Source organism: Bos javanicus, chromosome 17 (genome assembly GCF_032452875.1).
Source record: "Bos javanicus breed banteng chromosome 17, ARS-OSU_banteng_1.0, whole genome shotgun sequence".
Taxonomy (NCBI): domain Eukaryota; kingdom Metazoa; phylum Chordata; class Mammalia; order Artiodactyla; family Bovidae; genus Bos; species Bos javanicus.
The window spans coordinates 3,255,173-3,268,503 of record NC_083884.1 but is presented as its reverse complement, the minus strand read 5'-3'; the positions used below and the strand labels follow the sequence as shown (position 1 = coordinate 3,268,503).

The following is a 13,331-nucleotide window of genomic DNA, read 5'->3' as shown; positions in this document are numbered from 1 at the left end:
CTTCACAAATGAAGTCTAGATGGAAATAAAATAAAAGTAACTTTATATAATCTGACATGAAGGCAAGTCATTCCAAAAGGCAACCAGCATAAAAATAAGAACTTAACTCAAGCACAAAGTTCCGTGCCTACAATGGGGAACGCAGGTAAACTAGTTCAAGAGAGAGCTACCCACTTGGAGTTCACCCAGTTAAGAAGTATGACAATTTAAAATCCAGTTTCCCTTTTTTACAACTGCTTGAGCTGTGTAGGTATGAATCAGCTTTAGCGGAACTACACTGAATTTTCCTTTAGCATGGGATGGGTAAGAGTAAATACAATTATAAAAATACCAAAATGATACACTTCCCTTCAAATTAACTTTAGAAATTAAAGATACATTATTTCTTTCAAAAAGCAATAGTACTTGTTGATACAAAATATTGATGAGACTGCGTTTATATTATTTTAAATTTCTACACATATATTATCAAAAGAGCATATATTATCAATATATTGATTGAACATATATTATCAAAAGAGTCACTGATTTCCAGCACCAACTTCTGCCAAACCCCTGCTCAGCCTTTTCTTCTTTTTGTGCTTCACTGGAGTATGAATGATTTCTTTCATATTTTTTTTAATCCAATGAGACATTGCATGTTTTAAAGCAATTATTGTGAATGCTATTTAGATTTTCTAACGGAGAAGGCAATGGCACCCCACTCCAGTACTTTTGCCTGGGAAAATCCCATGGACGGAGGAGCCTGGTAGGCTGCAGTCCATGGGATCGCTAGAGTCGGACAGGACTGAGCGACTTCACTTTCCCTTTTCACTTTCATGCATTGGAGAAGGAAATGGCAACCCACTCCAGTGTTCTTGCCTGGAGAATCCCAGGGATGGTGGAGCCTGTTGGGCTGCCATCTATGAGGTCGCACAGAGTCGGACACGACTGAAGTGACGCAGCAGCAACAGCAGCAAGCACTGGACAGTGATTTATCTTTTCTGCTAATTACTCCCTGTGAAAATTCACAAAGAACAAGAGCTAAGACTCTCTGAAGGGCCTGACTAATTTGATTTTCATTGGCCTAGGGACTACTCACACTATAGAGATTTGCTGTTAAGTCGCTTCAGTCATGTCCGACTCTGTGCGACCTCATAGATGGCAGCCCACCAGGCTCCGCCATCCCCGGGATTCTCCAGGCAAGAACACTGGAGTGGGTTGCCATTTGGAGAGCATCTTTTTATCAGCTCAGGACATTTCACACATGAGGCCTCATGAGTCCCACAAATCATCAGGTAGGAGTAGTGAAGGCAAGGCTGATGTTAAGAAAGTCCTGTCTTCAGTTACCTGCCAGGTTACCCTCAGGATGTCTATGCATTTAGAAAGAAGTTTTGAAATATACATTTCACAGAGCATTCATCACCATTCCTGGTGCTTATCATTCCTGGTAATTGCCGGTGCTATCCTGTTTGGAGTATAACAGTACCTGAATTTTCTGTACAGTTCCTATATGAGTACAGTGGTGGGTAACTGCCTTTTGAAAATGTCACCAAAGGTTATTACTGTCACATTTGCTTTTGTTAACAAACCTGGGTCACCCAATGTTCGTATTTATATTGCTTTATAATGGTAGATTATAGAATCAAAAGGAAAGAAGATGAATTTATAAGTTAGTTTCTATCTTCTCTAAGTTATTAAGAAGTAACATTTCTTGCCATTTACTATTTGTAAAGTGAAATGTGCTTTACATGTCATGAGTATCTCAAAACTTAGTCATTCTTTGGTATAACATTTTATCATTTCTAAAATGGACAGCTGGGGTTTTATTGTACATTGTGAGACATACTTTCAAATAAATGGCAGGCTTTTAATCTTTATTTTTATGAATTATAAAGGACTTACTTGGTGGTGAGCAGTGGGAGGACCAGAGCTCTGTCTCTCTGCTCGTTGTCTCTCACCTCCAAAACACTTACGTGCCTACTTTCTGCTCACCCCTTTGGCTCTGTGCTGAGACACTGGAAGGGGTCTGTTAGTAAAAACATGTCTCTGTCTACTCTGCATTCTTGGATGATGGTGCTGTCTCTCTGCCTTACTCTGCTTCACTGATGAATATACAGATGATGTTAGAGATGGGTCTCACTTTATGAACTTCATACAATGCTGCAGAGAAGTATTCCCCTAATCCCAAAACTACCCTCTGAAATATTATTCATATTTTTTTGAGAAATTAAATTCTGGCTCATAGGTAGCAAATGACTTGTCTGAGTTCATTTAGCTGTGAATGGCAACACAAGGCCTTACACTCAGGATTTCTGCTCTCTCCTCTGCATTACAACTGCCTTGACCTGCTATTAATTGATAGCAAGCTGTGTTCACTTATAGGATTATGATATTTGCAATCAGTTCAGTCACTCAGTTGTGTCCAACTCTTTGCAACCCCATGAACCATAACATACTAGGCCTCCCTATCCATCACCAATTCCAAGAGTCCACCCAAACTCACGTCCATTGAGTCAGTGATCATCCAACATCTCATCCTTTGTCGTCCCTTTCTCCTCTCTCCTTCAATCTTTCCCAGCATCAGGTTCTTTTCATATGAGTCAGCTCTTCACATCAGGTGGCCAAAGTATTGGAGTTTCAGCTTCAACATCAGTCCTTCCAATGAACACTCAGGACTGATCTCGTTTAGGATGGACTGGTTGGATCTCCGTGCAGGCCAAGGGACTCTCAAGAGTCTTCTTCAACACCACAGTTCAAAAGCATCACTTCTTTGGTGCTCAGCTTTCTTTGGACTCAGAGTGAGTCCAATTCTCACATCCATACATGACTACTGGAAAAGCCATAGCCTTGACTAGACGGAATGCCTGATGAACTATGGATGAAGGTTTATGACATTGCACAGGAGACGGGGATCAAGACCTTCCCCAAGAAAAAGAAAGGCAAAAAAGCAAAATGGCTGTCTGAGGAAACCTTACAAATAGCTGTGAAAATAAGTGAAAGCAAAGGAGAAAAGGAAAGATATACCCAATTGAATGCAGAGTTCCAAAGAATAGTAAGGAGAGATAAGAAAACCTTCCTCAGCGATCAATGCAAAGAAATAGAGGAAAACAATAGAATGGGAAAGACAGAGATCTCTTCAAGAAAATTAGAGATACCAAGGGAACATTTTTTGCAAATCTTTGCTCAATAAAGGACAGAAATGGTCTGGACCTAACAGAAGCAGAAGAGATTAAGAAGAGATGGTAAGAATACACAGAGGAACTGTACAAAAAATATCTTCATGACCCAGATAATCACGATGGTGTGATCACTCACCAAAGCCAGACATCCTGGAATGTGAAGTCAACTGGGCCTTAGGAAGCATCACTGCAAACAAAGCTGGTAGAAGTGATGGAATTCCAGTTGAGCTATTTCAAATCCTAAAAGATGGTGCTGTGAAAGTGTTACACTCAATATGCCAGCAAATTTGAAAAACTCAGCAGTGGTCACAGGGCTGGAAAAGGTCAGTTTTCATTCTAATCCCAAAGAAAGGCCTTGGCGTACTCCTTTTTCTATTTGGAACCAGTCCGTTGTTCCACGTCCAGTTCTAACTGTTGCTTCCTGACTTGCATACAGGTTTCTCAAGAGGTAGGTCAGGTGATCTGGTATTCCCATCTCTTAAAGAATTTTCCACAGTTTATTGTGATCCACACAGTCAAAGGCTTTGGCGTAGTCAATAAAGCAGAAATAGATGTTTTTCTGGAACTCGCTTGCTTCTTTAATGATCCAGTGGATGTTGGCAATTTGATCTCTGGTTCCTCTGCCTTTTAAAACCAGCTTGAACTGAAGTTCACAGTTCACGTACTGCTAAAGCCTGGCTTGGAGAATTTTGAGCATTACTTTACTAGCGTGTGAGATGAGTGTAATTGTGCGGTAGTTTGAGCATTCTTTGGCATGGCCTTTGGGATTGAAATGAAAACTGACCTTTTTCAGTCCTGTGGTCACTGTTGAGTTTTCCAAATTTTCTGGCATATTGAGTGTAACACTTTCACAGCATCATCTTTTAGGATTTGAAATAGCTCAACTGGAATTCCATCACCTCCACTAGCTTTGTTCGTAGTGATGCTTCCTAAGGCCCAGTTGACTTCACATTCCAGGATGTCTGGCTCTAGGTCAGTGATCACACCATCGTGATGATCTGGGTCGTGAAGATCTTTTTTGTACAGTGCCTCTGTGTATTCTTGCCACCTCTTCTTAACATCTTCTGCTTCTGTTAGGTCCAGACCATTTCTGTTTTATTTTGCCCATTTTTGCATGAAATGTTCCTTGGTATCTCTAATATTCTTGAACAGATAAGATTTTTGCAATATTAAATATGAATTTCTTGGGGTTTTTTTTTAGTTTTATTTTGTGGCTTTCAAAACAACTACAGCCATTACAACAAAAAACAACTAAATCCTGTCTGGCTGTAGCTGCTCCTTTAATCTTTCTAAAGACACTATGCAGAATTGAGGCCCTCAGAGTAAGGTTCTGGCCAACCAGCAAGGAAGTTGGGGAATCTTCCTCCCAGGAGGTAATGGCTTCCTGTCAGAAAACACTCCAGGGAACACTGGGTTAGGAGATTCCTTGAAAAGGTGTCAACTCTTTCTCCTCAGCCTCCAGAGGGGAGTTCACAAAACCTTTTATTCTTCCTGTCTCCTTAGAGTCAGCTAGTTTGAGCCTCTGTTTGTGTCCATGTGGCCAGAGCTGAGTATATGTAAAGGAACTGACAGTAGATGGGCACCTAGTTCAGAAGAAAAACAAGTTTTAAGACTGTCATTATTTACATGCCTAATGATTTATTAGTCTAAAAAATCTAAGAACAACAACAAAATAATTCTGAAGGATGATAAATCAAAAAAACATGAAGTTCAGAAAGCCAAATTTATCAGGTTTAGGGGAGAGAAATTCTAAGAGCTAAGGAGTTTGGGACATTGCCCTTAGATTCTATTTCTGACTCTGTGCCCTTGGCAAAATACCCATCACTTACCTGCCTATCCTAAGGAGAAGGTACTGCTGGGCCTTCCTGAGAGGGATACTATTAGCCAGAACCATAATCAGATCTTTCTCTATAGCAGTGCTGCTGCTGCTGCTGAGTCGCTTCAGTCATGTCCGACTCTGTGTGACCCCATAGACGGCAGCCCACGAGGCTCCCCGTCCCTGGGATTCTCCAGGCAAGAACACTGGAGTAACCCATTTCCTTGTCCAATGCATGAAAGTGAAAAGTGAAAGGAAAGTCGCTCAGTCGTGTCCAACTCTTAGCAACCTCATGGACTGCAGCCCACCACAGGCTCCTCCATCCATGGGATTTTCCAGGCAAGAGTACTGGAGTGCGGTGCCATTGCTTCTCCCTCTATAGCAATAAGTGATGTTAAAAATTGGAATCTGTAGCACTACAGAAGCACAGAAATGAACCCCAAATGAAAAAGAAAAGTTTGGGGAGCTAAATTTAGGTTGGGTATTTAACTGAAATTCCAGGACTGGGAACAGAGCTGGGCATATAGTAGGCACTGGGTGATAAGGGTGATAGGTGGGTGAACTGATGGGAAGTCAGACCTTCCTCAGTGGTGGTGGACCTGGGAGCAAAGAGTCTGTGGCTCAGTCCTGATCCACACTCACACACGTCACAGAGAGTGAGTTATAACCTCAGTTTCTTCCTGTGTAAAACGGAGACAACACTCAACGGTTAGGAGGACTAAGTGAGAAAATGCTTATTAACTCAGTTCCTAGCACAGAGGAAGCCCAAGATTCTGTGATCCAATCCTCCACTACAAAGTCTTCTGAGGAAGAGGCTCTCCAGAGGTAAAAAGTCTTCAGATAGGAAATCCCTTAGCTTCCGGGCTTCTGCGGGACTCCCATCTTTTCCCCGGACAACGGACAACGGGAGCTCTTTCTCTTGGGACCCACGGCGGGATCCAGGGCCTGAAGATGAAGCCTAAAAGTTAGGTGGGCCCTGCGAGCCCGGATTCCAGCTTCCTTTATGCAGAAACCCCGTGGAATCGTGGTCTGACCCACTGGGAGACAGAGACGCCGGCCTGAGTGGATGCTGTGGCTGTCTTTTGACTTGGCTCTTTCCGTGGGAAGGTAGAAAGGAACAGCGAGGCGAGAGTTGATAGTTCTTTGACATCATCATGTTGTCCTGCAAAGCCAGCGTGCTTTCACAATCCCCTCACCAGACCCGGCGACCCAGTTTTGAATGCTTTTAAGGCATTAGACCAAACTGGTTGAATGCAGCCACCTTTCCTACAACTGAGAAACTAGGAGTCTCTCTAGCAAGTTGAATTCTCCCCTTTACGAATGAATGACCGCTTCTGGTTTAGGAAAATGTTCTGATGTTAGATTACTCTTGGGTGGGCCTTTCCTTCTAATAGCAATTGTGTTCCCTTAGTTTGACTGATTTAGGGAGGCAGGCTTACTTATATTGGTACTCTGAGAATGTTGCCTACTGTGCTTGTAAGGAAAGTTTTGTTCAGCCAACAAGAGCTCATTCTCTCAGTGGAAAAGCAGCCTAGTCGTCGCTAACGCTTCCCTGCTCAATAGGTCTGAAGAGACTTCAAACACGGACACATGAAGACGTTTCACTGTCTCCTACGGGTTCCCGGAGCCAAATTCCCGGCAGGCAAGGCAGGCGGAGAGAGCAGCTCTGGGGCAGTTCCACTGAGAAAAATAAATTTATTCAACAGCATAACAATCTGGCTTATAAACAGGGAGTTAACCAAGCAAAAAATAACCTTCAAGAAACTATGGACACTCGCTCACCATTCATTGCCCAAGACAGCAGAGCGCCTACATCTTGAGCAACGTATTCTGCTTCATATCACTCTCATCTCTCTCTCTCTCTTTTTTGTTTCGTTAAGTGACTCCCTTTTCAGAGGCGGCGGTCCAAAAATTAACCTTACTGGGAAAGAGAAAAATCAAATGCAAATCGGCTTGGCGCTGCCTGACTCACAAAACGCCCTGGGGATGCGACTACGTGATTTTTCCTTAAAAAAAAATTTTTTTCCCCCTCTCTCTGAAGGAATGAAACTGCCTGCCGTGAGGAAGTTCTCCTTGATTTTGTCTCCAGTAAATTCACCGGGTGCAGACTGCCTTAGCGTTTTAAATCGGGTTAGTGACCACTAGAGACGGAAATCGCTAATTACCAAGTCCCTTTTGATCTCCCCGGGTCGTTTGGCTCTCGACCCTGGAGGCTCCAGTATCCCTGCTTTCCCAGAACTGGACCAGAGCGGCGAGACCAGAGCCGGGTCTGCAGTTAACGTGTACGCCAAGGTCTGGATCGGACTGCTAAAAATGTCCACAGACATCCCAGAGTTGCAGACCTCGGGAGCTGGTGTGCTGCTGGACGTTAACTAGCGCCTGTGTGTCCAGGAGTTTGATTAAGCTACCCGCTAACCGCACTTTTATTTAAATTTGGGGCTAAGAATGGGGAAATAATATATTAAAATTTCCTCATCCACTGCCTCTCCCCTCTAACGCACCTTCCTTTTTCGATTTTTTTTTTCTTTTGTGGAAAATGGAATTTTCTTCTCTTTGCTGGGACTAAAATGTGATTCGAAATAGTTTGTGAGATGAACAAAAGTCACCAGCAAGCCGGACGTCTGGGGCAGAGCGCTGACGGTAGAGGAGTGAGAGCGAAGGCTTGGTGTGGGAGGATAATGGGGAGCCGGCCTCCTCCCCGTCTGGTCTCCATTCCCCTCCGTCTTCCAGGTAAAACGGCTTTCCCTGAATCCATCACCTGCTGGGAGCGCCCTTCCCCAGGCAAGCGGAGAATTTGTTAGCTGCCAGAACCTGTTAGCTCCGTTCGGGGCGGCTTTGTGGAGCCAAACGAGGCTCCCTGCATTGTGGCCTTTGTCCGAGGAATTTAAGTATTTACATAATGCGTGAGCGCGGAACTCGGCGATGGGTCGGGACTCGGCGTGTGGAGACGCGCGTACTCGGCAACCGCGGCGCCCTGGCGCGCGTGCGCCCAGGAACCAGCTCGCTGTGCGCGGGCTCAGGGCGCGCAGGTCCTGAGAGCAGCGCCCCTTGCTCGGTCATCTCCGGGGGGCTGCGCTGTAAGAGGCGAAGTTTCGGTGAATGAATCGAAGAAGCTGGATCCATGAGACTCTGAAGCTGGAATAATTAACTCGGTTTTCTAGGAGAATGTTGGGCGCTTCGTCGTTTTACTTGCTGACCCGCTCGGGTTCCGATCACTCGCGGGGTCGCTTCCCACCCGCGCGCCAGCGGACAGCGAGGGACATTTAAAGGGGAGAAGAGTGCGCGGTGTGCAGGACCACTGCTCTGCGGAGTTTAGGAAGGAATCTGGAGGCTTTCGAGGCGCGCACACTTCTCAGAGTAAATGCAGATACTTTAGGAAGCCGACGTCTCCGAGTATCCAACCTTTTGGAGAGAGGTGGCTCTACTCAGAAATCTCGCCCAAGGCAACTCTCCACCAAAAACGTCCCGGAGGTACCCAGAACGCTCCCCAATCTAGCAGGTGCAACATCTCTTATGCGGCCTCTACTTTCCAAAGCCGGCCGCTGAGAGGCGGAAGTGCTACGGGATGGATTTCAAAGAGGAGCCCGCACTGGAAGGGGTGGCTAGGCAGACCCTCGAAGCCCAGAAGCGGCCCGCCCTTTCCACGGGGCCTGCGGGCTGGCGCCGCCCCTGAGCGAGCGCGCTCTTCGCGGGTCCCAATCAGCTCTCTCGCCGGTCTGTGACGGCATTCGGCCCCGCCCCCTCGACGGAGATAAATACATTGGCAAAGGCACCGTCGCGAGCACCGCGTGCGGCCCTGCGCCCCGGCCCGGCCTCCAGGTGCACTGTATATACATAGCATCCAGCTTGTAGGGCAGGTTCCGCTGTCCCCGCGGTCAGCCGCGGCCAGCTCCGCATCCTCCTCAGTCCCGCGTGCGGTGCGGCCAAGCCGAGTGGATCTCCAGGCTTCTCGCCTTCTTCTTTTTCTCTCCCTCCCTCCTCCGCAGGTGACATGTCCCGCGGCACTGGCCGGCCGGCCTGCCGGTGAGCAGCGGCGCAGCGCCCCTGTTCGGCCAGCGCAACTTGCCCGGCTCCGCGCGGCTGGTGCCGGAGAACGGCGGTGCCCTCGCCACAAGACTCTTCCCTACAGGATGAAGAACCCAATGCTGGAGGCCATGTCGCTCGTGCTGGAGAAGCTACTCTTCATCTCCTACTTCAAGTTCTTCAGTTCAGGCGCCCCGGGCGAAGACAAGGCGGGGAACACTTTATATGAGATCAGCTCTTTTCTCCGCGGTGACGTGCTGGAGGTGCCTCGGACCCACCTGACGCACTATGGCATCTACCTGGGCGACAACCGTGTCGCCCACATGATGCCCGATATCCTGTTGGCCCTGACTGACGACAAAGGGCTCACGCAGAAAGTGGTCTCCAACAAGCGTCTCATCCTAGGCGTCATTGGCAGGGTGGCCAGCATCCGCGTGGACACCGTGGAGGACTTCGCCTACGGAGCCGAGATCCTGGTGAATCACCTGGACAGGTCCCTCAAGAAGAAGGCGCTGCTCAACGAAGAGGTGGCGCAGAGGGCAGAGAAGCTGCTGGGCATAACTCCCTACAGCCTACTTTGGAACAACTGCGAGCATTTCGTCACCTACTGCAGGTTCGGCACCGCGATTAGCCCCCAGGCCGACAAGGTACCACGTGTGACTGTAACCCCGGTGGGCTCGGTGGGGACACTCCCTCCCTTCCCTAAACTTTCCTCACCCCTGGGAGCAGGGATTGGGTTCTAGATTTAGTAACGAACCTTCTGGTGTTCCTCAGGAAAGCGAAGTAAATAAATAAATGGCAATGTGCCTTGCAGGATATCTCGAAATGCACGGCGCAAGAGTGTGGCAATGCAGTACCGCTGCCAGCAACGCCAGAGAGCTGCCCAGTTATTGCTGCAGAAGTCATCAGGGTGTCCACCCAGCGTAGTTGAAATGACAAGGGCGAGTGACTAGGAGGGTCACAGAAAATCTGTCGCCGTATGCTTGCAACTTTACCCAAGAATTGGCAGTTGGAAGGAAGGTGTCCGGAGTTTATATTTAATCTATAACACTGTCTAGTACAAGTTTTGTGCCTTTAAAACAAGGAAGCATGCCCGTTTTCCCTGAGCTGCAGAGAGAGAATTCTCTTTGCTTAATATAAACTACCAAAATATCCATTAAGAAGACCTCCCTGGTAGGTCTCTTACTCCTGTGGCTGAGCTTAAGGGAAATCTTCTCCTTGGTATTCTGCATTTCTTTTATGCTGGCTTTAATCCCCATTTAGACTTCCCCATTGTTAAGCATCCTATATCCACTAGCCCCACAGTTGGGTTGGAGTGTTTCAGAGTTCCCCAGAGATTAAAACAATTAGTTTTCCAGAAGAGTCATTAACTGTTGGAAGGTAATTTTATGGGTACTTTAAAAAAAACGGGGGGGGGGGACTGTTAGAATTTAAGATGATTAAATTAGCTACAAAGCCAAAGGAAAAAATAGTGGATTTTTTTATTGCCTTTTGATACCTCTTAACTTATAAAATTCACATTTTAAGCCTGCAATTTCATTTGCAGTTGAAAGTCTTAACCTTCTCTGCAGTTGCTAAAGAGGTGCTGTTAGTGTGCATCCTTTACAATGAAAATCTGGGCACTCACATAATACGTTTCATTTATACTCTTCATGTCTAGATACGTTGGGACCGAAAGAGTCTAAGTCCATGTAACCAGTTTTTTTATTTTTCCACATCTTAATTTTTTGACCCACATGGGAAAATCTTTCCTCTTTAGGAGAGCATGAAAGTATAGTGCTTGTTTACATCCATATATGAAACTCCTTACAGAATATTTATAAAGCCGTAACAGACTCAATCTAGGAATTCTAAGTAAAATAAAAATACAGTTACAGCACTGTGCAGTGATTCAAGAATCACAGCTTCAGTCCAGGCCTGTTTAGAAATGAGCTTCACCACATTTACAAACACTGGCTCCAAAAGTGTTCAAAAGGAAACACGTCAGATTTACTTAGGACCGAAGCAAGTCATTTCTCTAAGGAAAAACAGTATTTCCCTCCCATAATTAGGAGTTACCCTTTCATGGAATACATATAACACTGTATTATATATTTCTACAAAAAAATAGTACAAGTGCTTTTTTAAGGTAGTAAAATATTTAATCTGCATAAATAACTAGTTGGAACAGTTTTTCCTCTTTGGAAACTTTTTAAGGTTTTATAGAAGTAGAGAAGTGCTTTAATTGCTGTTGCTGCATAGCACCTCTTGTGAAACTGAGTTTTTGTCTTCACTTTGAATGGTCTAACAAACAATTTGGCCACACAGTAGATTTCCTAGGGGGAAAAAAAAATCCCCATCCCAAATTTTCCAATTCTAAGGACTGTTTTTGAACATGCCCTGAGAGAAGTAGGTCATTAGTACTGAAGGAGGACTGGCTTTTATTTTCTAGAAACATAAGGACTGACTTGATTCTGGGACTGGTGGTTGAGTTCTCCATATATACAACTATCATCAGCTTAACATGTCTCACTTAAATTTGTGTTGATAAAGTCTCTCAAGAGCACTTTCCCTCATGAAAACACTACAGTTAATATGAAAGTGAACTGGAAGAAAATCTTTTTTTTTTCCCTTTGGCAGTGATTTTTTTTTTTTTATACAAGCTTAGAAAATGGAAAATTAAACCATTTTATAACAATTTCAGTATTTCATAAGCTATAAAGCCCTTTAATTAGTAACTATTATTATTTCTTATGCTTTTTTTTCTTTGCTGGTATTACTTTGCATTGCCAAAATGAATACCTGTACCCCCTTTTAATTTGCAGGGATTTGTTGCTCAAAGGTGCCCCTACAGGCTTCTTAACATTAAGCCAGAACTAGAGGGCATTTCCTACCATGGAGCAACCCAGAGGTGCCTCCTGTACAGGACATTAGAAATGAGATGATCCTCTTATGGGGGAAAGAAAGTCCACAATGATTCTGTGTTGGTCTAAATTAAATATTATTGGGAAAAAAGGTAAAAGAAGAATGACTATATCAAGACAGTATTCTTATTTACTTAAATGTATGTGTGTGTATGTTTTCAGTTGTGTCCAACACTTTGTGACCCCACAGACTGTAGCTCTCCAGGCTCCTCTGTCCATGGAATTTTCCAGGAAAGACTACTGGAGTGGGTTGCCAACCCAGGGATTGAACACATGTCTCCTACATCTCATGCATGGCAGGAGGAATCTTTACTGCTGTGCCACCTGGGAAGCCCACCTAAATGTATATTTCCCCATTATTTGCCAAACAGCTTTTCTTACTATCCTGAAAACTTTATTCAGTTTGATCCTTACCTCCTCATCACTTGAAAATTATGTATTTGTTACTCAGTATCTTGTTTAGTAGAAAGAGACAAATCATATGTTTGACACACAAAAAGAATGATATATAGATAACCAGCTGGAAATTTTATATTTGTTGACATACTGTATAAAAGTATTGACAGAGACAGCCTTGCAGTGAAGGTTGTGTGTTAAAATATATTGGACTTGTTTCTGCAATGCAGGAGACATGGGTTTGATCCCTGGGTCAGGAAGATAAAGGGAATGCTTACCCACTCCAGTATTCTTGCCTGGAGAATTCCATGGACAGAGGAACCCGTGGGCTACAGTCCATGGGGTTGCAAAGAGCTGGACACACTGAGCGACTAACATTTTCACGTTCATTCTATCCATTAAGAATTTGGAAACGTGGCTGTCCAGAACTACATCTGGACACTGATGAAAGAAATCAAAGAGGAGACTCTAAAAGCATATACAGTGTCATCTAGAAAAGGAGCTTAAAGCCAAGTTCTTAGTTTTCAGTTGTATCCCCAACTCTTTGTGACCCCATGAACTGTAGCCCATCAGGCTACATGGGATTTTCAGGTGAGAATACTGCAGTGGGTTGCCATTTTCTTCTCTAGGGGATCTTCCCAACCCAGGGATCAAACCTGGGTCTAATGCATTGCAGGCAGATTCTTCACTAGCTGAGAACAAGTAGGAAACTCTTATCAAAATGGAGCAATTAATTGCTAAATTCTGCCCCAACAGTGATGAGGTAGAGATAACTGTCAAGATCTAGCAGTGAAAATAATCATTGTAATACTTTACATTTATACAGCATGCAGATGAATGCAGAGTACTTTTGCTAAATCTCATTTGATCCTCACAACAACCTCAGTATTTGCATGGAGGAGAAAAAGGTAGTCTGGACAGGTTAAATAATTAAGAGTGATCCAGGCAATACTTCCGAGAAAAATTAGTTTTCTAAGAAAAAAATACATATCTTAGAAGAATGCATTCTTCAGCGGGTAAAGATCTCATTTA

General features: G+C 44.6%; 1 protein-coding gene across 3 annotated transcripts in view; it reads left to right on the top strand.

Annotated features, from left to right (window-relative positions):
- Positions 1-13,331, top strand: part of LRAT (lecithin retinol acyltransferase) — a 157,988-nt gene that overhangs the window by 140,351 nt on the left and 4,306 nt on the right. The window contains exons 1-2 of one of the 3 annotated variants that reach the window (XM_061383911.1): positions 5,338-9,647; positions 9,815-10,163. The exons of 1 other annotated variant lie outside the window; for it this stretch is intronic. In XM_061383911.1, the coding sequence (XP_061239895.1) occupies positions 9,108-9,647; positions 9,815-9,931 (657 nt within the window). In that variant the 5' untranslated portion in view covers positions 5,338-9,107 and the 3' untranslated portion in view covers positions 9,932-10,163. Of the gene's footprint in view, positions 1-5,337; positions 9,648-9,814; positions 10,164-13,331 lie in introns of those variants that run through there. One more of the 3 variants, XM_061383910.1, reaches the window with a different exon arrangement.